The 21232-nt window shown below is 37.7% G+C and overlaps 1 protein-coding gene across 5 annotated transcripts in view; it reads right to left on the reverse strand.

The window, feature by feature from the left end:
* Positions 1 to 542: 542 nt before the first annotated feature.
* LOC107036260 (choline transporter-like protein 1) overlaps positions 543 to 21232 on the reverse strand; it is a 25640-nt gene continuing 4950 nt past the window's right edge. For 3 of the 5 annotated variants that reach the window (XM_015254068.1, XM_015254069.1, XM_015254070.2), the window contains exons 2-15: positions 9606 to 9760; positions 8382 to 8495; positions 8064 to 8290; positions 6871 to 6961; positions 6714 to 6777; positions 6521 to 6629; positions 6204 to 6432; positions 5965 to 6090; positions 3614 to 3720; positions 3267 to 3523; positions 3013 to 3179; positions 1396 to 1488; positions 1239 to 1331; positions 543 to 1148 (exon numbers count right to left, since the gene is read on the reverse strand). In XM_015254068.1, the coding sequence (XP_015109554.1) occupies positions 1083 to 1148; positions 1239 to 1331; positions 1396 to 1488; positions 3013 to 3179; positions 3267 to 3523; positions 3614 to 3720; positions 5965 to 6090; positions 6204 to 6432; positions 6521 to 6629; positions 6714 to 6777; positions 6871 to 6961; positions 8064 to 8290; positions 8382 to 8495; positions 9606 to 9653 (1791 nt within the window). In that variant the 5' untranslated portion in view covers positions 9654 to 9760 and the 3' untranslated portion in view covers positions 543 to 1082. Of the gene's footprint in view, positions 1149 to 1238; positions 1332 to 1395; positions 1489 to 3012; positions 3180 to 3266; positions 3524 to 3613; positions 3721 to 5964; positions 6091 to 6203; positions 6433 to 6520; positions 6630 to 6713; positions 6778 to 6870; positions 6962 to 8063; positions 8291 to 8381; positions 8496 to 9605; positions 9761 to 12378; positions 12446 to 21232 lie in introns of those variants that run through there. The other 2 variants (XM_015254071.1, XM_015254072.1) reach the window with 2 other exon arrangements.

Genomic DNA, 21232 nt, shown 5'->3' on the forward strand with positions numbered 1-21232 from the left:
TAATCTCTGCAAACATGAGGTAGTTGCCCAAGGGAATACTAATTTAAATTCGGTGGAAGTAAAAAATAGTCTACATTTCAATTAGTTGATGCAATTCTGAAAATACCTAGGTATTAAAAAAATCATCTCACATGATTTATTCACTCATTTCCTCCGAGTGAAATTCAATAATTATATTAACTATTCCTTATTTCAACCATTCAATCGTGGAAAAACCGCGAAATATTTACTGAGGAAGCTGAGGGGAGTGTGTGGGCTGTATCAAAGTGATTAGCCCCGGACAATGTCATCGAAGAGTCGCTGGACGTTGAATATGTAATTGTAATTGTCTTTGACGAGTGCAATTACCGAGAATACACTTGAATCATCCAGTCTTTAGAGTGCGTTTTTGATTGAATTCAATCTCGTTGCGTGAATTATTTACGGGGACGGCGATGGCTGACTATCCAGATGCTTGAGCACCTTCTTGCTGTTCTCCACGAACTCCTAATGGACAATATCGATTAATAATAATTCAACAATTCACTGAAGTGCAACAGAACTCCGGACTCCGTATTTCATGTTTTTAATTCCACATCGATTGAGTCTTTAACATAATTTACATAATACTAATTTATTAAATGTATGAATCGGTACAAAAATATTCCAAGCAGTTTAAAAATTAATCTCTGCAAACATGGGATCCCCACCCAAAGGAATACTAATTAAAATTCGATGGAAGTAAAAAATAGTCTACATTTCAATCAGTTGATGAAACTCTGAAAATACCTAGGTATTAAAAAAATCATCTCACATGATTTATTCACTCATTTCCTCCGAGTGAAATTCAATAATTATATTAACTATGACTTATTTCAACCATTCAATCGTGGAAAAACCGCGAAATATTTACTGAGGAAGCTGAGGGGAGTGTGTGGGCTGTATCAAAGTGATTAGCCCCGGACAATGTCATCGAAGAGTCGCTGGACGTTGAATATGTAATTGTAATTGTCTTTGACGAGTGCAATTACCGAGAATACACTTGAATCATCCAGTCTTTTGAGTGCGTTTTTGATTGAATTCAATCTCGTTGCTTGAATTATTTACGGGGACGGAGACGGCTGACTATCCAGATGCTTGAGCACCTTCTTGCTGTTCTCCACGAATTCCTGATGGACAATATCGATCGATAATAATTTAACAATTCACCGAAATGCTGTCGGCATGGAATTAAATCCAATTATCAACGATTAACTCACCATCAGGCCGCGGCTCATGAAGTAGGGCCGACTGATGCCGTCGTTGCGAGCGCAGTCCTCGCAGAAGCAGAGGAAAATCGTGTCGATGATCATCTGAGGAAGGAAGGGATCGTTAATAATGTAGGGGGGACGGGGAATCTTTTGAATAATTTTCTACCTCGTAAATGGAAATGAAGCAGTGGGCGACGAGGAAGGCGAACACTCCGGCGATCGCAATTGGCACCCAGGGGTGGTGCAGTCCATACTTCTTCTGGAACAAATGATTATGAGGGGCCGAATCCCGAGAGGATTGTCAATATGAACGTGAAAATTAAAACAGAGAGAAATGGTTTCTTTGAATTGAATGAATGGGTTTGTGTCGACAGCTCGCAATACACGGAGCGAAAAATTTGTTCTCCCGAAAAATTATATGTTCCATGGGAAAATATTTGAGGAAGTGGAACAGATATCACTTAATTTTTTTTTTAATATACATGGAGAGAAATTTTCTAGAAAAATTCTAGTACGAGTACTGGGAAAAATCACAATTCACCGGCTGTGAAAAATTCTAGTGCTGTTAAGGTAAAATTTCTTGGTACTTCTGGTAGAATTTCTGGGGATTTCTGTGAAATTTTCACAGAAATACGGAGAAAAATTCACGTTTTCCCAATAAAATTTCCAGTGCCGGCACTGGAATTTTTTCCTGGCTGTTACTTTGCGCCTCTTTTCCCGTGCTAGACGCTAGAATTTTTCTAAAAAATTTCTCTCCGTGTATCCTAAAATCAAGTATATTTTATAGTCGAATGGGGGATGGATGTTTCAATTCGAGGATGATTATTTCGTCTCAGCCCGGGTTGTACCAAGCGTTCTCAAGTGTAATATAAGGTTCAGACGCTAAGTGTGAGAACATAAGGGTCAAAAAGTGGAGGTTAAAAAATGAGGGTCGGAATATTAGAGTCAAAAACTGAGGGCCTGAATGTAAAGGTGAAGGAATGAGGGTCAGAATGTTAGGGTTAAAAAAAGAGGGTCAGAATATGAGGATCGAAAAATTAGGGTCAGAATATAAAAGTGAAAAAAGTGGGTGTCAGGCAGTGAGGGTCATATAAGGGCTAAAAGCGGTGATCAAGTATAATATATGACTTATATTTAGACCCTCATTGCCTGACACCCACTTTTTTTACTTTTATATTCTAATGTAATCCTAATGTTTTGACCCTAATATTCTGGCCCTCATTTTTTAACCTCCACTTTTTGACCCTTATATTCTGACCCTTAGTGCCTGCCCCTTATATTACACTTAAGAGGGCTCGCTACAAACCGGCCCGATACAAAAGAATCATCTTCGAATTAAAATACCCATCCCCCAATTGATTTATTTTATACTCAATTCAAATATATTTCTTCCGTGATAGAAGAAAATTCAATATCTTTCACAAAAATTAGTTTTTTTTGCGATAATTAGAAATACCCCTAGCGGAATTCGAACTGTTGCCAGGCGACAATATAATCTATTGGCAAATACAAATATAAATATAATCTATTGGCAAAACTCGAAATTATTGAGTTTTGCCAATAACAGTTTTACCAAAAAACGACATATTCTCCAGCATATTGTTAATGTATTAGCAAAAATAACTACTATATACAATACAAGACCAATATCCAACTTGTTTAATTGAAAAACATTTCGCTCTAGGTAATTTTTCCCAACTTTTCCCTCCGTGTAATAACTGCCAAATTCCTGAAAATCAAAACGTGTTTGTCCCTACGACCGTACAAATATAATTTCTCTCACCTGTATAAGATAAACTCCACAGAGAACAGTGAGCGCAACGACGAGTACCTTCCCCAAAAATAGCACAAAATCTCCAACGCTATTGATTGCCGCTACCCTCAAAATATTATCAGAGAGTGCACGAAATGCTTTTTTTCCCCCAGTGCAAAAACTGCATCCGTAAATTGCTGTGGAAGCCGCCGGCAAAAAAAATGTTTATCTCACTTCTGAATATTCATACCAGCGACAGTGAATAATACCGTGCAAAAACTCACCAGTTTCGATATAAGCGTTTCTCGTGAGAAATTTGAGACAACACTCGAAGCACCACGTGCAGCACTGACAGCACCAGAGTATCCCATTGACAAAGTCATTATCATATCCCTTCAGTCTATTTTGAATGAATGCTATGATAGCGCGCAGTAATCTCACAATACCGATGATCATGGCACCAAATGCCACTGTACCGAGATGAAATCGCAGCAAACAGCATGTACTGCGTGTCACTGGCAGTGACAGGCGTTTTTTATCCCTGCGAAATGGCAATTTAAATCCCTCGAAAATTGACCAATTCATTTTTATGGGTAAAAAATACACGGTTGCACCGATATTTTCATCTCACCTCGTGAAAAACCATCGGGCCACGGCACCGGCCACCACCATGTGCTGACAGCCGAAATAAAACTCAGCCATTACGAAATACATAAAGATATTGTACCACCGGGCAGTCTAAACAGTACAACAGATCATTTTTTATTGAAATTCTCACTAGTCGGTGATAAGACACCGCGAAGTGGTGGTTGAATTTTTTTTTTGGTGCTCATTTTTATTGCAATTAGGTAATAACTATTCGACATAATTGGAGCTCTGGGGAGTTTTTAGCAGTGATTTTCGGACGACTGACATTTGACTTCATTTAGGGGTAAATGGAGTTATGAAATTTCAAGTTTCAACTGACAATATGACGGAAATGCACTTAAATTTCCAATTGAACTGCACTGATCGAAAAAATTATTTTTATTGAGGTGTTACTTTCGTGGAACAAGTATTATATACTTGAACCAGTTTCAGATGAATACGATCTTACGGTGAATATAAATTATTTCTTCTTGAGATACATTTACTTGAATCGAATAAAACAGTCCTTGGCGTCAAGTCACATGTATTCACCACGAAAATGGAAAAGTTCAATTTTTTTAACGTAATATAATCTCCAGTCGAGAAATTTTCTACTTCCATGAATTGATAAAAAATTCGTACCTAGGAGATGATTACATTGAGGAATGAATTGAATGTTGTTTTCTCGAATGAAGCCGATGTTTAAATTGAGCTTTCCGTACATCACATTGAACGAAATTTGTGATATCCAAGTTTGTGTAGAATTGCCGTAATTTGTGACTCTGTTGTTGTAAACTAATGCGATTTTTTTAGTCAAGAAATATAAACTTCTTTCAACTCAACGACATCTCACTACAATCTCAAAGCTTTTTCCGCGTAACAATATTCACCCTGATTCGACATACGAAATGCTCACTTCAATTATAATTTACTTGGAACAACGTATGATCGTGTTGACTGAGATAACAACGTATTTAGTCATGAGAATAACTTTGATTTTTGAGTAAACCAACGAATTTCTGGAGTTGGCAAACTTTTGGCTAGAAAGAAATCAAATACCCTCATTATTGCGACAAATAAAAGGAACTTCAATTCTAGAGACGTTCGATTTCTCCCAATCAAATGTATCTCAACAAGAGATAGCTGGTATTCAGTATGAAATCATGTTTATTTGAAAATTAACAACCAAATAATAGTTGGTTCGAATAAAATGCTCTCGATAAAATTAATTTTTCTGTCAGTGTGATTTTTTTCGAGTCCACGTTATTTCGAATAATCGAACTGAACTTCGATGTTTCTCTTGACTGTTTCGTAAGAGTTGCATTTTTTTCAAGAAATTTGCTGACATTTCGTGTAAGCGAACGACGACGGAATTCAATGCATAATTGAGATGCATGAGAAATAATGAATGAACTCCGTAACGACGTTTGTAATGTAACAAACAGAATAAGTGTCACGTAATGAATATTCATGGATCATGTAATGTGTTTATCAGTTCTCTGCAATGTCCACTTTTTCAATTTCGTATTCAGTCGGATAAGGCATGGGCTCTCTATTTCTGAATATTCTTCTTTTGCCCCACCGAATAAACTCTCTCTGTATAATGTAATACAATAATATGTGACCTGGATCACGTATATATCCGATAAGACCCCTTATTGAAGAATTATGTTCAGCGAAAGTATAATTCACTCCATGTTATATTTCCTGTTTTTTTTCCGTTCTAATAGATAATTAATTCACTTGAAAAAAAAAATCATTCTTTTCAAAATGTAATTTGATTCACTCATATTTGTCACTCATGATTTCGTCCAAATTTTAACGACCAATTTGTTAAATTAAATTCAACTAAAACCTCTCCAAAATATATGTTATTAATCGATTTCAATAAATGTTGATATATCGCCCCGATCGATCGTGCAGGGGGGCTCAGCCCCCTCCCAGGGGGCCACACCCCCTGTTCAAAGCAAAATGAAATGCCCGGAAATTGAAAAAAATTTCACCATTTTATTCATAAAGAGAAAATGTTGAAACAAAACTTATTCTTGGAAAAATGCCATTTGAATGCCACTAGTGACTCAGTTTTTCTAAATATTCTCATGCAACTCAACTCTAAAATTTACCGAAAACCCCTCCAAATTTATCTGTTGGCACTCTATCCTACCAAATATTGACTAAAAAAGTGACTCTTTTTTCCAAATTTAACTAAAACCTCTCTCAGTTTATCTGTAACTAATCTATTCCCCCAAACGTTGATATATCCCAATCGATAGTGCAGGGGGGCCCAGCCCCCGCGTCTATCGCTCCACGCAATGAGACTCCCTAGCCCCCAGAAAACCAAAATAAAGAGCTCACCACAAGAATAGCATCCTTCTTATAATGCAGATGATTCTTCCGATTTTTGTAAAGTTCCCCAGCGCTCTCGATCCACAGTACACAGTAAACCCAAGCAACAAAGGATAAACCAATGAGAAGATACGTCTGTAATAAATTCCCCGTTGAAAAAAAACAAAAGTACAAAACCCATGAAAAATACCCTAAAATATCGACGTAAAACTTTCTCACCAAACTTTGAGCTTGTGAAAAATACTCACGTAAATGGGTTGAAGAAGTAGCGCTGGCATCGAGTAAACGGCTTTGCCAGCTTCTCGAAAGAGTTGCACCACAAGAGCTATTCTTTTTCTCATAACGAGAACAACTAGTGCAGTGACGACAGCAACAATTGTCATGAGAATAGCATAAATGAGATACGGTGTTACACTTGAATCATCCACATGTATCTCACCCGTCTTAACAGCTCTTCTCTCCTGGTACCAAGCAAGCCTGGGATATTGTACGAATAACCACGTTTAATAATCGTTGTTTTCCCACTGAATTATTAAGCACAGTGGAGGAAGGGAAATTGCATTACCAGAGATAAATTGTTCCGCCAATGGAAACGACAACTGAGCCACTGAGAACGATGTAAATGACGTACGATACGATGTATCGGAAAGCTATCAGAATGCCGAGTGATATTGCTGTGGGTAAGTGCCAGAATTATTTAGTGAATTGGTAAGAATCGTCATGAATGCAACAGCAGAGTGATCCGGTGAATAAATTACCTAGAGCAATTAGCAGGAGATAGATTAACTCGCGCCAGGCGATGTTCAGGTCGCTCGATGCCTCCTAGATTGGGGAAAATCATTTTAAAAGGCATCTCTATTTTTTATTCAGTGATATTAATTGTGTATGATCGGCCAACTTGTCGTCGATTCTTACGTTGAAAAAACTCTCCAGTCCCAGGGTTTTCAGCACCGAATTAGCACTGCTGGTTACTTTTTTAGGTATGCAACGGTTGAGGAACTGAATTCTGTGGATTTAGGAAGTGAAATGTATTCGGTATTGACGTTCTGTCCACTCGATTTTCGGCCAAAAGGGGCAGTACTCAATTATTCAATTCGTTGGAAAATGGTGGTTTGAAGTAATGAAAATTGAATTGGGGTGATTCTTCGGGTTGTGGTGCAATATCGGGAATTAATTATTGGGAAATATTATTGGGAATATAGTGTTATGAATGTTCAAGTTTGGGTGATACGGATTGAAGAAAACCAGAAGTTAATTATATTTTGAATTCGATAAAGTCTATTTGAATTTAATAAATCGTTCTTCAGTGGTGAACGAGTGTTTTGTTGATTCAAATAAAATTATTATCTTCATTCGTGAGAAATGAGATAATTTTTGTTATGCAACGGCTGAGGAACGGAATCCTGTGAATTTATCAAACACGGAAATATTCAGTATTGACTCTTCGTCCACTGGATTTCAGTTCGAAGGGGCAATGTTCAATAATTCAATTTGTTGGAAAAAGTTGGTTTAAAGTACTCCAAATTTAATTGGGTCGATTTTTCGGTTTGTGAGGCATTATCGTGTATTATCACCAATATAATGTTATGAATGTTGAAGTTTAAATGGAAGAAATTAACCGGATGAAAATAGAAATTGAAGAAATCCAATAGTCAATTATTTTTTTAATTAGATGAACTCTATTGGAATCACATAAATCGCTCTTCGATTGTGAGCGAATGTTTTGTTGATACAAATAAAATGTTCATTAGTTCGAAATATAATTTAAATTGATAGCGTATCAAATTTTATTCTACGTTAGAGAAATTTTATCCTGATAAAAATAAAAATTACTGTACCGGTAGGATAAAATTTACCAACCGTTCTAGAATTTTCGTTTTTCATCTACATAAAAATTATTGCACTGGAAGGATAAAATTTCTCTAACGTAGAATAAAATTTGAACATCATATATTAATTTTAACTAAATTTCGGGATAGAAATGCGGAAACGGTGACTCATATGATACACTTTTATAGAACGGTAAGATTTTTATGAAAAATTTATCTCCGCGTAGAACAAAGAGTTGGATTTTCCCCGAAAATTCCCAAAAAAGAGCGAATACTCACTGGTCACCGAAGCTGCTGCAATTTGACACACACATCCGGCTTTTGACACCATTGGTGCCCACCGCGACATGAAGATACTTGAGATTTCTCATGTCAGCGCCTTTGCAACTGAATTCCGGATTTGTCTCGGATGGTGTAATGCGCCCGCAGACGTTGGCACAATCGTCATAGCCATTTACCAAACGATGGACGTCACCTCGCTTGATGGCAGTGGTCATGAAGAAGCCCTGTTTAAATGTAATCAATGTCATTGGGTTTAACTCTCCCCCCTCCCCCCGGGGTTTTATATCTTTCGGTTAAATCCACTCGACCACTTACAAAACCACCAACGAGCACTACGAGGATAATGAGTGCAGCTAGATCAGTGCATGATCTGTTCTGGGTAAAAACTTTCTCACCCTCGCCCAACGACGGCTCCTCCTGATCAGGCGTCTGCAAGCCAGAAGTTTATCCCTTGATTAATCGAGGACTCATTGTGTTGGGATTTAACTACAAACTGAGCAAGGGCAAATGGCTCTTGAATATTTAATTGAAAACCACTGAGTCAACAGACTTGAGAGTATCTCGTTGGTGCGTTTGGTTCTTGATTGTGCAGCATCTGCTGTTTCAATACCCATTGAATTTCTAATATTAATTATCGGTACTGGAGTTTCAGCCAATATTTTGACAGCCGGTAGTTGAAAAGTCGGACAGTCACTTGTCAATAACCTAATGGAGTTTGAAGAGGAGGGAAGTGTAGTGAGAGAAAAAAATACTGAATGTCACAAAAATGGAACTCCATCAAATATTTTCTTTTAATTAATTATTTTAATTAAATTAATTAATTAAAACTAATTAATTAATTCATTATTACCTTTAATTAATTAATAAAGAATTAATTTACTTGAGGGAAATTAACCAATTTGATAGAAGGAAATTTATTATCTGTCACAAAAATTAAATTCTTGTCTTAAATTCTGTTGCCAGGAAAAAATACAACAATACAATAAAAATACAATAACTAGTCTACTACTATAATCATTTCAGGGATAGCCATACCCATAAATTATAATTATTAAAATAATCATCAATTTAAATATTCAAATTCCGAATTATCTGAAAAATCGCAAATCCCTAATAAGAAATTTAGTATTATTCACTCACCAGAAAATTTACAATTCCACATTATTAACCATTGAATTCACCCTCAATTGGAAATTTAGATTATCAATCATTTCCCTATTTTTAAATTTCGATTAGTATCTTTAAACATTGATCAAAGCAAGTCAGAAATTCATAAAAAATTGAAGAATCAGAACTCTTCCACCCCTGAATCCCTCATCATTAGAATAAAAAAACCTTGCTTCTATTTCCAGAGAGAATTCCCTCAGCATGAATGAACAATTTCTTCCACACAATTGAAAAATATCCTCCAAACAATAAAAATAAATGAATTCTCCTGTTTATACTACCGCCATTCCCCCAACCCCCCACCTCCCTTCACCTCCAATAAAACCCACCTCAACCTAAAGTAAAACCAAAGAGAGAAAAAAATTCAATTACCCCAGGCTCAACCTTCGACCCATCCTCCCCACATCCGCAGCACGCCATTCTCGATATCAGCAGTGATCTCCTGATTCTCGATACCCCAAGACAATCAGGTATCTTGCTATCTCCACTCCTCTCAGCGGCGCATCTAGTCTCGGTCCTCCCCACTCCTGAAACCCATCAACCATGAGTTTCCCATAACCGTCAATATCAATTCCCCTCATTCTTCCTCAAGACGTTTGAATTCACCCCGATATCTCGGGAAATGCGAATTGCCAGTGAATCCACGTCTAGACAAACTAATTGACCAGTAATTACTATCAGCATAATCGATCTACGACACATTCCACTAACCGTCCAATCCATTCCGCCGCCCCCGCCCCCGCCCACCCGCCCAGCGAAATGTCGAACGATTCCCCGAATGTGATTACGTTTGAGGGTTTATCCGTAGAGTAAACTCATAAGCGGGCATGAAAATACAAAGCTGCGAGTCTCGTCCAGTATCCGACGATCGATTGAACATCGAACAAACCTGCACTGGAAGGCTCACATACAGACAACACGCGATTTCACCCGCGTGACTCTTCCACATAGCAACGCTCCATTATTATGTTTTTTATCCTTCCCGTGTCTTTTTTTGTTCTGGAGTTTTCTCCCTCATCCCTCCGCTCTGTAATACCACTTCTCCACCACTATTTCGACATGGATCTGTGCGGAATTGCAACGTGACTCGTCTGCAGTGAAACACGACTCTCGATGGGTATTATCTCTGTCACGAAATAGCAGTCTCGCGCATAATGCATAATTCCGGTATTATGAGCGAAAGAATGCGATTTGGCGGGCCTCGGTGGAGTATCGAATTCCCCTAAAAGTTGAGGTAAATGCGCCTATGCTTGCTCTGGTGTGTCCCAAGGATCTATGGAAGGTGACGTATGGTTGGAGACGGAGAGGAAAAATTAGCCCTGACGGAAGAAGTTAATTTTATCGAGAGAATTTTATTTGAACTAACTATCATTTGCAGTGTTGGAAATTTTTTGAAACTTCGGGGAAGATTCTGTAGGAAACCTCGTGAGAGTGAGATTGAATCGGATTTAGGGAAAATGCAGTTATGATTAATTTTTCCCTGAATTTTCAGAGAATAATTGAACTGAAAAATCAATTATTTTATTGATTTCCGGATTATTTGAACAGAAAATTAACGGAATATTTGATTTCTCAATGACAAGATTTTCTGAAATTTAATGATCATCAGAGTGATCATCAGAAATATCCCTAGAAGAAACTTCGTGATAAATTCTCAAAAGTAACATTCCTCTGAAAATTAGTGATGATTCCCCTGAAAATTAGTGTCGATGTCAGTAGAAATTAGTGGAAATGTCTTTGGAGGCATGTCCCCGAAAATAAAAATAAAATTTTCTCTATTGAACTGTTCACTTGCAGCTCCACTCGTCTGCAATGAAACAGAACTCGATGGGTATTATCTCTCCCCCGAAATCCCAGTCTCGCTCATAATGCATAATCCCGGCATTATGAGTGAAAGAATGCGATTTGCGGCGTGCCTCGCTGAACTATCAAATTCCCCAAAAAGTTATAATATTAAATTTTTCAGGAGCGAAATAAAAATAACCGCGCCAAACTCCCGGAATTCGCTCGCTGGCGTGGTTTTATTTTCATTCCTTCGGCGTTCGTGTTATTTTTTCATTTTTACCCTGTTTTTTTATTTATCGAAGGGGAAGAGGGCGAGGTTGATGGATTGCGGTTCAACTTTTCACCACCGACCCCACCTGAATTCCGTCTAGACACCTCTATCTTTATCCTCATTATCACAAAGTTTTTGTTGTGCGGTGATAGCGGAGTTTGATGATGTATAAGTTTACACAATGCATCTTGAGTTTTAACAAAGTGCCGACACGATTACGTGCTTTACACCGAGAAAAATGACGCATTTTGAATCGAAGTGAAAGAGTATTTGTGAATTTTTTACGTGAATACGTCTTTAAGGATAATATTTTTAATCATCAAATTTGTCAGTTAAATTGCGGGAGAAAAGTTGGAATAAAATCATGAACATTCCGCGTCATTAAAATGATATTTTGCACGGAATTAATAATAATTGAAATTGTGTAAACTTTCGAAAATCTTAATTCGTTATTCCCAAATAACAATTATTCCACCAATCTTTCTCCAACAGTAAACTTTCAATTTTTTTTAAGATTCTTAAAATGTTTTCTAACGGTTCAACATCGAACTTTAAATTCAGACCTGCACGGAAAGAAATTTTCGATAGAAATTATCCTACCATTCTATAAAAGTGTATCATGAGTCATCGTTTCCTCATTTCTATCCCGAAATTCAGTAAAAATTAATATATGATCAAATTTTATTCTACGTTAGAGAAATTTTATCCTGATAAAAATAAAAATTACCGTGCCGGTAGAATAAAAATTATTGGACTGGAAGGGTAAAATTTATTATGCGTCAGGATAAAATTTCTCTAACGTAGAATAAAATTTGATCATCATATATTAATTTTCACTAAATTTCGGGATAGAAATGAGGAAGCGATGACTCACAATACACTTTTATAGAACGATAGGATGTTGATAAAAAATTTCTCTCCGTGTGCAAAGTTTAAATAATAAAATCATTGTAAAATGCCCTGACAGTTCTCAAAAATTCTATCAACTCCACACAAAATTTTTCAACCATATAAACAATATCGTTATCCCTAAATACCAATCCAACTAAAAACGACTTTTTAGCCCCATTAAACCCAATTTAACTTAACTCAAATAAACCACTCCTCTGAATGTAGTCTTCAGTCGAGAGACACAACAATCCAACTGTCTGAATCTATAGAGTCAAGGCCTCCTCAAGTGCACAACAGAGTGCCTCCACATGACTCACGAGCAATTTTTCCTCTTGTTCCAGCTCTCCACACGCTCATTTTACCAAGCGCTCTTTTCTCCTGTTTTTCGTCCCCCGCTTTTTGTCCTGTTTTTTCCCCATTGTCTCATCCTCTCGAATGCGTCACGCGATTCACCGGCAAACAACAGTAAGTCGAGGACAATTTCACGAATGCTAATCGGAGCGCATGTGGACAACTCGATCGGATCGCTGGGCACACGAGTCGATGACCCTTCGCATGGACAAACACGACAGCCTTTTACCCGCATTGACCATTGCACTAGCATCAATCATCTCCAGTGGCAAACTTTTTCCCTAATTTATCCCATTTTATTTCCTTTTTGTCCCTTTCATGGCCATAAAAATGGTGCACCGAGTGTAACCCATCAGTTAAATTACCCCCGGGGGCACTCTACTTGTATTTTAATCAAGCATCGAGATCGCTTTGACACACATCCCTCAAGTATACTACTGAGCAATCTAACAAGCCCCATAAAGTGGGTTAGTCGTGTCCTCAAATCCAAGGGAAAGAAAAAGACTGAAAAAAAGAGCGAGAGGGGGAAAAAAATTTGTGAGCACTGGGTAATTGTAAAAAGTAGGGGTAGTCTGGCGAAAAAAGGGGAAAAAAATGAGAATGGGAGACGGAAAAAAGGTGGAGTCCTCTCGTGACGCTGTTACCACCGCGAGTTTGTAATAATTTCCGTAATCGTCTGAGCACGCGATGCAGTTTTCCGTTGAGGCAGAAAGTGGAAAACATACGTTGCACAATGGGTAAAGGGGTGGATAAAAAATTCTATTGACGTGCAGTCGTGAGTGGTGAAAAACACACCGCTGTTGGCTGGCTTTTTTGTTCGGGACAAATTCCCTCGGAACAATTCTCCAGTGACCTTGAGCCAAATCGAATAACCAGACGGGTGAGAGAGAGCCTTGAAGTTCAACGGGTTTTTCTTGAATTCAGTCACGTTCACTCGGTCTGTACTGATTGAGATGTTTTTTATGGGTTTTTAGTTTTGTAATACATGAGCTCGGTGAATACTGATTGGGAGGGCGGGGAGGGGAATGTTTATGCGTTGGTGAGTCAGGTCGGGGGATTTTCATGCTTTTTGGCTTTCCCTTGGGGAACAATGGACGTCGTTGACGGTGAATTGATCGGGGATTTATTGTCGGTGCGAGTGGATCATGCACTTGAGCTCTTTATCATCTTTTAATTCGTGGGACAATTCGTTTTTGTTGGGGAAAATTAACTGGCGCGGAGGAAAAGACTGATTTTCAGGGGAATGGAACTGGCGGCCTGGGACGTGTCACTGGTTTTCAGGAATCCGTCATCGAGTGGTGGGGGTAGTGGGAAGTGAGTAGTGACCACGATTGTCACTGATTTTTATCAAGGAAACACTGGTGAAAAATTAGGCGGAATTTTCCGGAAAAAGAGATCGAAGTCGATTTAAGGGGATAAAGTCAAGGGAATTTCAGACTTCTCGGCACTGATAGAATGATTCATTTATTCCAAACGATATTCGTTAACTATTGATGAATGGTTCACTTGAAAGGTGAAAGTCGAGTCGTATAAGATGCCTCAAATATGCATTTGTTAAGAATAATTAATCCTTTCTGTTAGCGTGGAAATTTAAGTAAAGTACCATTTTTTAATATTCTCTGCCAAATTCCCTTGAATTTTTAGCCAATTCCTTTGAAATTCTTGGAATGCGAGCAATTTTTGAAGGAATTCCCTGAAATTTCAGAGAAATCTGGAATTCAGAAAGGAATTTCTCTCAATTTTCCAGATTTTTCATTCATTTTCTTGAAATAATTAAACTGAAATTTACAGCTCCCACGGGATTCTCCATGAAATTTTGAATTTTCAATGACACAATTCCTCGAAATTTCAGTGGAAATGTTACTGATTAGAAATTTCCAAGACTCTTACCCGAAAAATTTCAGTGAGAAAATTTTAACAGTTTAGATTTCCAAAAATTAGAGATATTTCTCTGAAAATTAGTGATAATGTCCCTAAAAATTAAAGACGATGTCACAGGAAATTAATGATGTCACTGAAAATTGGTGATAAAATGACTGAATTTTACAATCACGAATCCCTAGAAATTGGGATAAATCCCTGAGAATCACTAAGAAGTCTCTGAAAATCAAAACTTTTCCTCCTCTGGGAAGAAAAAAATCCTTATCGCCAATTGTAGGCAATAGTGAATGGTAACTAGAATAACCTTGACAGTGATATAATCCTCCGTCCCAGGCCTTCTATTTATTTAACAACATTTACAACTTGTTTAACAATCAAATTGACAACTCTGGGATCAAGTCTGGGTGTGAACCATCAAGAAATCACAATTTTTTTCTCTTCAAAACTTAAAAAATAGACGAAAAAATAGGAATAAATAGTAGAGGTGCCATAAGGAATATTTATCTGGCAATTCAATGTTACAACGCTAACGTTTTTGTAGATCCTCACTTTTGTAATACAAGACCACAGTGAATACTGATGCGCTGTGTCTAGAACGGAAGAAAGAGATGTTCATGCGTCAGAGACTCACCCTCTGCCATAATGGATTCCTCACAAATTCCGGGGATTTACTCCCTTCAGTCTTCCCTCGGGGAAAATAGAGCTATTTACGATGAATTGGTCATGGACTAATGATTGATATGAATAAGTCATGCACTAAAGCTCTTCACCACCAATTCACCCCCAGTTATTCACTGGGTCTTCATACATTTTTTTAGAAGTTATTTTTTTCGTAAAAAACGAAACTCGAAAAAGAGGGAATAAAAGGAACGAGTGGTTGAAGGTTTGACGAGAAATATTCGTGTGAGAATTGCCTTTTTGATCACTGAGAAAGAGATGAAAAAACAGCCTTCAAACACTTGTCAGTGCAACTCTCCGTCGAACGTCGAAAATAATAGAGAAAATAATGTTACAACGTCAACGTTTTTATGGGTTTTCAGTTTTTTAAATATATCAACTAGATGAATACCGATCAGTTGTGTCTAGAATGGATGAAAGAGATGTTTGTGCCTCAGAAATTCGGGGGATTTTATTCCTTTTCCGCAGAGAGAATGGAGCCATTGACGAGGAATAAGTGGTTGAAGAAAAATTACTTGTTTCAAGTAAATATTTTTAGAAAATATTTTTGTAGAAAAAAAATATAATTCATCATGGACTAATGATTGATATGAGTAAATCATTCATGAGAGCTCTCCACCATCCATTAACCATCCATTAACCCCAGTTATTTACGTTGTTTAGATGTACTTTTTATACGTTTTTTTTTTATAGAAAACGAGACTTAAAAACGAGGGAAAAAATGGGAATGAGTGGTTGACGGTTCTGTGAGTAATATTCATGTGAGAATTCACGCTTTGATGAATGAGGAGGATTAACAAAATAATAAACAAGTCAATGTTCTGATGGATTCTCAGTTTTTATAATAGATCAAGACGGCGAATACCGATCGGTTGTGGGTAGAATGGATGAAAGAGGATTTTATGCGTCAGGCACTCACCCCCGACGTCGATGGATTCCTCAGAAATTCCGGGGATTTTATGTGTTTTCCCTAGGGAAAATGGAGCCATTGACGATGAATTCATCGTGGATTAATGATTGATATGAATAAATCATTCATGAGAGCTCTTCACCACCCATTAACCCCTAGTTATTTACGTTGTTTAGATGTACTTTTTATAAGTTTTGTTTTTATAGAAAATGAGACTTAAAAACGAGGGAAAAAATGGGAATGAGTGGTTGACGGTTCTGTGAGTAATATTCATGTGAGAATTCACGCTTTGATGAATGAGGAGGGTTAACAAAATAATAAACAAGTCAATGTTCTGATGGATTCTCAGTTTTTATAATAGATCAAGACGGTGAATACCGATCGGTTGTGGGTAGAATGGATGAAAGAGGATTTTATGCGTCAGGCACTCACCCCCGACGTCGATGGATTCCTCAGAAATTCCGGGGATTTTATGCGTTTTCCCTAGGGAAAATGGAGCCATTGACGATGAATTCATCGTGGATTAATGATTGATATGAATAAATCATCCATGAGAGCTCTTCACCACCCATTAACCCCTAGTTATTTACGTTGTTTAGATGTACTTTTTATACGTTTTTTTTTTATAGAAAATGAGACTTAAAAACGAGGGAAAAAATGGGAATGAGTGGTTGACGGTTCTGTGAGTAATATTCATGTGAGAATTCACGCTTTGATGAATGAGGAGGGTTAACAAAATAATAAACAAGTCAATGTTCTGATGGATTCCCAATTTTTATAATAGATCAAGACGGTGATCGGCGAATACCGATCGGTTGTGGGTGGAATGGATGAAAGAGGATTTTATGCGTCAGGCACTCACCCCCGACGTCGATGGATTCCTCAGAAATTCCGGGGATTTTATGCGTTTTCCCTAGGGAAAATGGAGCCATTGACGATGAATTCATCGTGGATTAATGATTGATATGAATAAATCATTCATGAGAGCTCTTCACCACCCATTAACCCCTAGTTATTTACGTTGTTTAGATGTACTTTTTATAAGTTTTGTTTTTATAGAAAATGAGACTTAAAAACGAGGGAAAAAATGGGAATGAGTGGTTGACGGTTCTGTGAGTAATATTCATGTGAGAATTCACGCTTTGATGAATGAGGAGGGTTAACAAAATAATAAATAAGTCAATGTTCTGATGGATTCCCAATTTTTATAATAGATCAAGACGGTGATCGGCGAATACCGATCGGTTGTGGGTGGAATGGATGAAAGGGGATTTTATGCGTCAGGCACTCACCCCCGACGTCGATGGATTCCTCAGAAATTCCGGGGATTTTATGCGTTTTCCCTAGGGAAAATGGAGCCATTGACGATGAATTCATCGTGGATTAATGATTGATATGAATAAATCACCCAGTAAAGCTCCTCACCACCTATCAACCCCTCCTTACTCACTTCGCTTACCTACACCCCTTTAAATTTCTCATTCCCCCACAGAACGAAACCTAAAAACGAGAAAAAAGGGAAAAGAACGTTTGCCGGTTCTGAGTAATCCTCACCCGGGAACTCGCGTTCTGATCCCCGAGAAAAGCGCGCAAAAAATATTGAAAATAGATCTCGAATGTGCTGTGCACTCCACATGACAAAGCCGTAACAAAATATTGTTATAGCGTCAACGGTTTCACGAGTTTTTATTTTCCCACTACATCAGCGCGTTTGAATAAAAATGCTCACGCAACAGCGACTCACCCTCCGCCATGGCAGATTCCTCCAAAACAGAATGCTATTTTAGTCCCTCGATTTATCCTTGCGAGGTGAATTAAACCCCCACGAACTAATCGAGCATCAATGGCACATCAATAACTGAGACGAATGGCGAATGCACTAAATTTTTTTCAGCCATCAGCAACCGCTTAACCACTTATCTCAACAGCTCAACACCGAAAACAGTAGTAAATAATGTTACAACGTCCCACAGAGCACTGAAGTGCGTCCTCACGGGGTCTACCTGAGCGGCTCTCCGTAAAAACGTACAGCTGTTTGTTGCTTGAAATGGGGGTCGAAAAAGCCAAGACCACCTGCCGGTCTCAGGGCCTAAGCAATCCTCACCACCCCCGTCACACTGGGAGTCGTTAACAACTCACGGAGATATTTTCCCCTCGACAATTTTATTTGTGTTGGTCTCGCTTTCACACTTTACTCCCCCATGTGCACAACCGAATGACCATTTACTTGTTATTCTTACCTCATACACTCCGTATTTCTCCTTAATTGAATTATATTTCTTCTTTATTGGAAACTGGGGAGAGGGAGATTTTTTCTCCGCTCCTCGACTACTTCTCTCTTATTGAAATACGAAATATTAACAAATGAAGAAAACTTTTCCAGTGCGGAATTTTATTTTCCTCGCTTTCGCATTCTCTCTTCCTATTTCTCGTTATTTTTTTTTATTTTTCTCGCTACCCCCGGTCTCTTCGACTTCTTTTTCCACGGAGATTGAAGAATAAGCAGCTGGAGTACAAACTTTAAACACAAAGTTCTGTAACGGCATTCAGGAGTAGTTATTAGACTCGATCAACATAGTAAAATGAAATGGTTCATGGATAATTCGAGGAAAACTCGTTAAAATCGCCTTTTCGAAGACACCCCGCGGCATTTTCTACATCTCTCTCGGAACTTTCTTAATTACTATCTACCTCTGGGACTTTGGGGGAAAATTCAAAGAGTATTTATGTATTAATTGAAAAATCAGAGATGTTGCGGAGGTTTAAAACAGATTTTTCAATTTTTTTAATTTGCAAATTCACTCTGCAAATTGAATTTGAGAATTCGGAACAATAGGTGCTTGAATTTTCACAATTCTATCATTTTAATTGTCATATGGGGATCTGAAAATCATTATTTCGTTGAATTTTCCTGAAATAAACTGATTTTTCGATAACAACACGAATGGAAATTTCATGTAAATTAATAGTTCTTGGAATTTTCCGTAGTTTTTGCCTCAAATTTCAAAAGTTTTTTTATATTCAAGTAACAATAAGTAATAACAAACTTGAATTCCCAGTGTTGGGAAGTTTAATTTAATTAAACTAATTAATTACTATATAATTAATTCAATTAATTAAGTAGTAATTAATTTAACTAATTGAGCATCAAATCGTTTATGAAATTTCTCATTCTTTTTGAAAATTTAACAAAATTGAATGTTTCATGTTAAACGAACATTTAAACTTTAATGATGTTGAAATTTTTATACTCATTGTAAAGATTGAATACGACATTCAAGTGTATTTTCTTTGTCATATGAATGTAGAAATTACAATATCATCGAATATTCCCGAAATCAGCTAATTTCACAGCAACACCATGTATGTAAATTCCCTTGAAATTTCAGGAGTCAAAATGAAATTTCATGGACAATTGACTATTAATTTTCAGGACAGTTAGGGGGAAAATCGTAAAATTTCAGGTTTCACTGAAAATTCAGTACAATTGTAGAATTTTAAGCAGCATAAACATAAAAATTCCTCAATTTATTTGACTTTCCAATCTAATATGAATATTCAGTGCCAAATTACATTGAATTTTCAGTGAAATCTGAAATTTTGTGATTTTCCCCCCTAAATCACATTCAGTGTCACTGTCCTGAAAATTCAAGAATATCTAGAAAAATAATGATTCTGGTAAATTAAAAAAATTAATACATTGAAATTTTAAAAATTCTCAAAAATAATCATTTATATATAAACTCGGTGGCTGAAAATCTAGTGATTCTCAGGATGAAAAGGTCTATTTGGCAATCGCAGGACAAATTGTCTTGACGTTTAGTAAATTTTCCATGAAATCTGAAATTTTATGATTATTCTCCCCCTAAATTGCATTCAGTGTCACTGTCCTAAAAATCCAAGAAAATATTCACCGAAATTGTCAGATCTTCTATTTATTCTCAGGGAAAAATGAAACTGAAATTGGCAGTTCTCTTTGATTGTTCACGAAATTCTGAATGTTCAACGACAAAATTCTCTGAAATTTCATTGTCAATTAAACTCGATAAAAATTTCCAAAAAGTGTCCGGTAAATTTCAGCCAAAAACATTGAACCATGCACTGCCCAAAAACCCAAGCCCTCATTCCCTACCAAAAAATAATCCACCCAATTCCCCATTCCCACCCACACAAACCCCCCTATTAACACCAATCCGCGAATGATAGGTGTCAACCCGCGAATTTCAGCCTCAGCTCCGCACACGCCTGACCTCGTGCTCAATCTCCCCCGACAGACCGATGCAATCATCTCAAAAATAGTCAGCCCAACACCCCCTCCCCCTTCCCCGAGTACCCATTACCCGTCATTACTCCAATGAAATACACCCCAAGAGGGAAAACGCCCTGTCGTACAAAAACAAGTGTAATTACGCTTAGAAAGACAAAAAGTCCTCGACTGGGTGGAGTAAAAAAAAAGTAATAAAAATTCATACGCGAGTGGAAGGGAATTGTTTCCATTTGAGAGATTGGATTACCCCTCCCCCCCCTCCGACCCCGCGTCCCCCAGCCCGAAAAATTTAACCCCCAGAATTTCCTCAGCATCTCACCCACAAATTATTCACACTCTTATTCTCCACCTCCGCGAGTACTTTAGAATGCGTTTCTATGGACACAATGAGGTCATCGTACTCTCTTGTTTTCCTCAACCATCTTGAATTGCAATTCACGTGTGAGTACGTATAGATATATAAATGGTTGGGGGGGTATCAAACAAAGAAGTGAGTTTAGTTTGTCCATAGTCACACTCGGGGGGCCACGGCGAGATGGGGAATTGGCCTCTCAGCGAGTAGAATGAGCGGGAGTGAGAGGGAGATAAGGAGAGAGAGTGAGAGAAAGGGGTCGTTGAAACCTCGGGGATATGGGAGCCTTCCCAGTTCACGAGAAAAAGAACAGTGAGCCCTGATGTTGAAGAGGAGAGCAAGTGAGACGCACTCGAGCGAGACTCCCTTTTCTTTATTGCCACAGACGCATTCTTATGGGGTTGCGTTGCGCGTTTGAGATCGTTAAACGTACTGAACTTACTACGACGGCTCAGCGCTGTATCCAAGACCCGGTGATTAATCTTATCTTTGTTTCACCTGGTTAATGAAAGACGTGCGATAAGTTGAAAGAATCGACGGTTGTTTGAGTTGTGTTTGAAGGTTTTTTTCGGGAGACTCGTCGAGATGGTGCGTTTGGATCAAATATGTATGG

This window comes from Diachasma alloeum, unplaced genomic scaffold, assembly GCF_001412515.2.
Source record: "Diachasma alloeum isolate Michigan unplaced genomic scaffold, Dall2.0 Dall_scaffold_00208, whole genome shotgun sequence".
NCBI lineage: Eukaryota > Metazoa > Arthropoda > Insecta > Hymenoptera > Braconidae > Diachasma > Diachasma alloeum.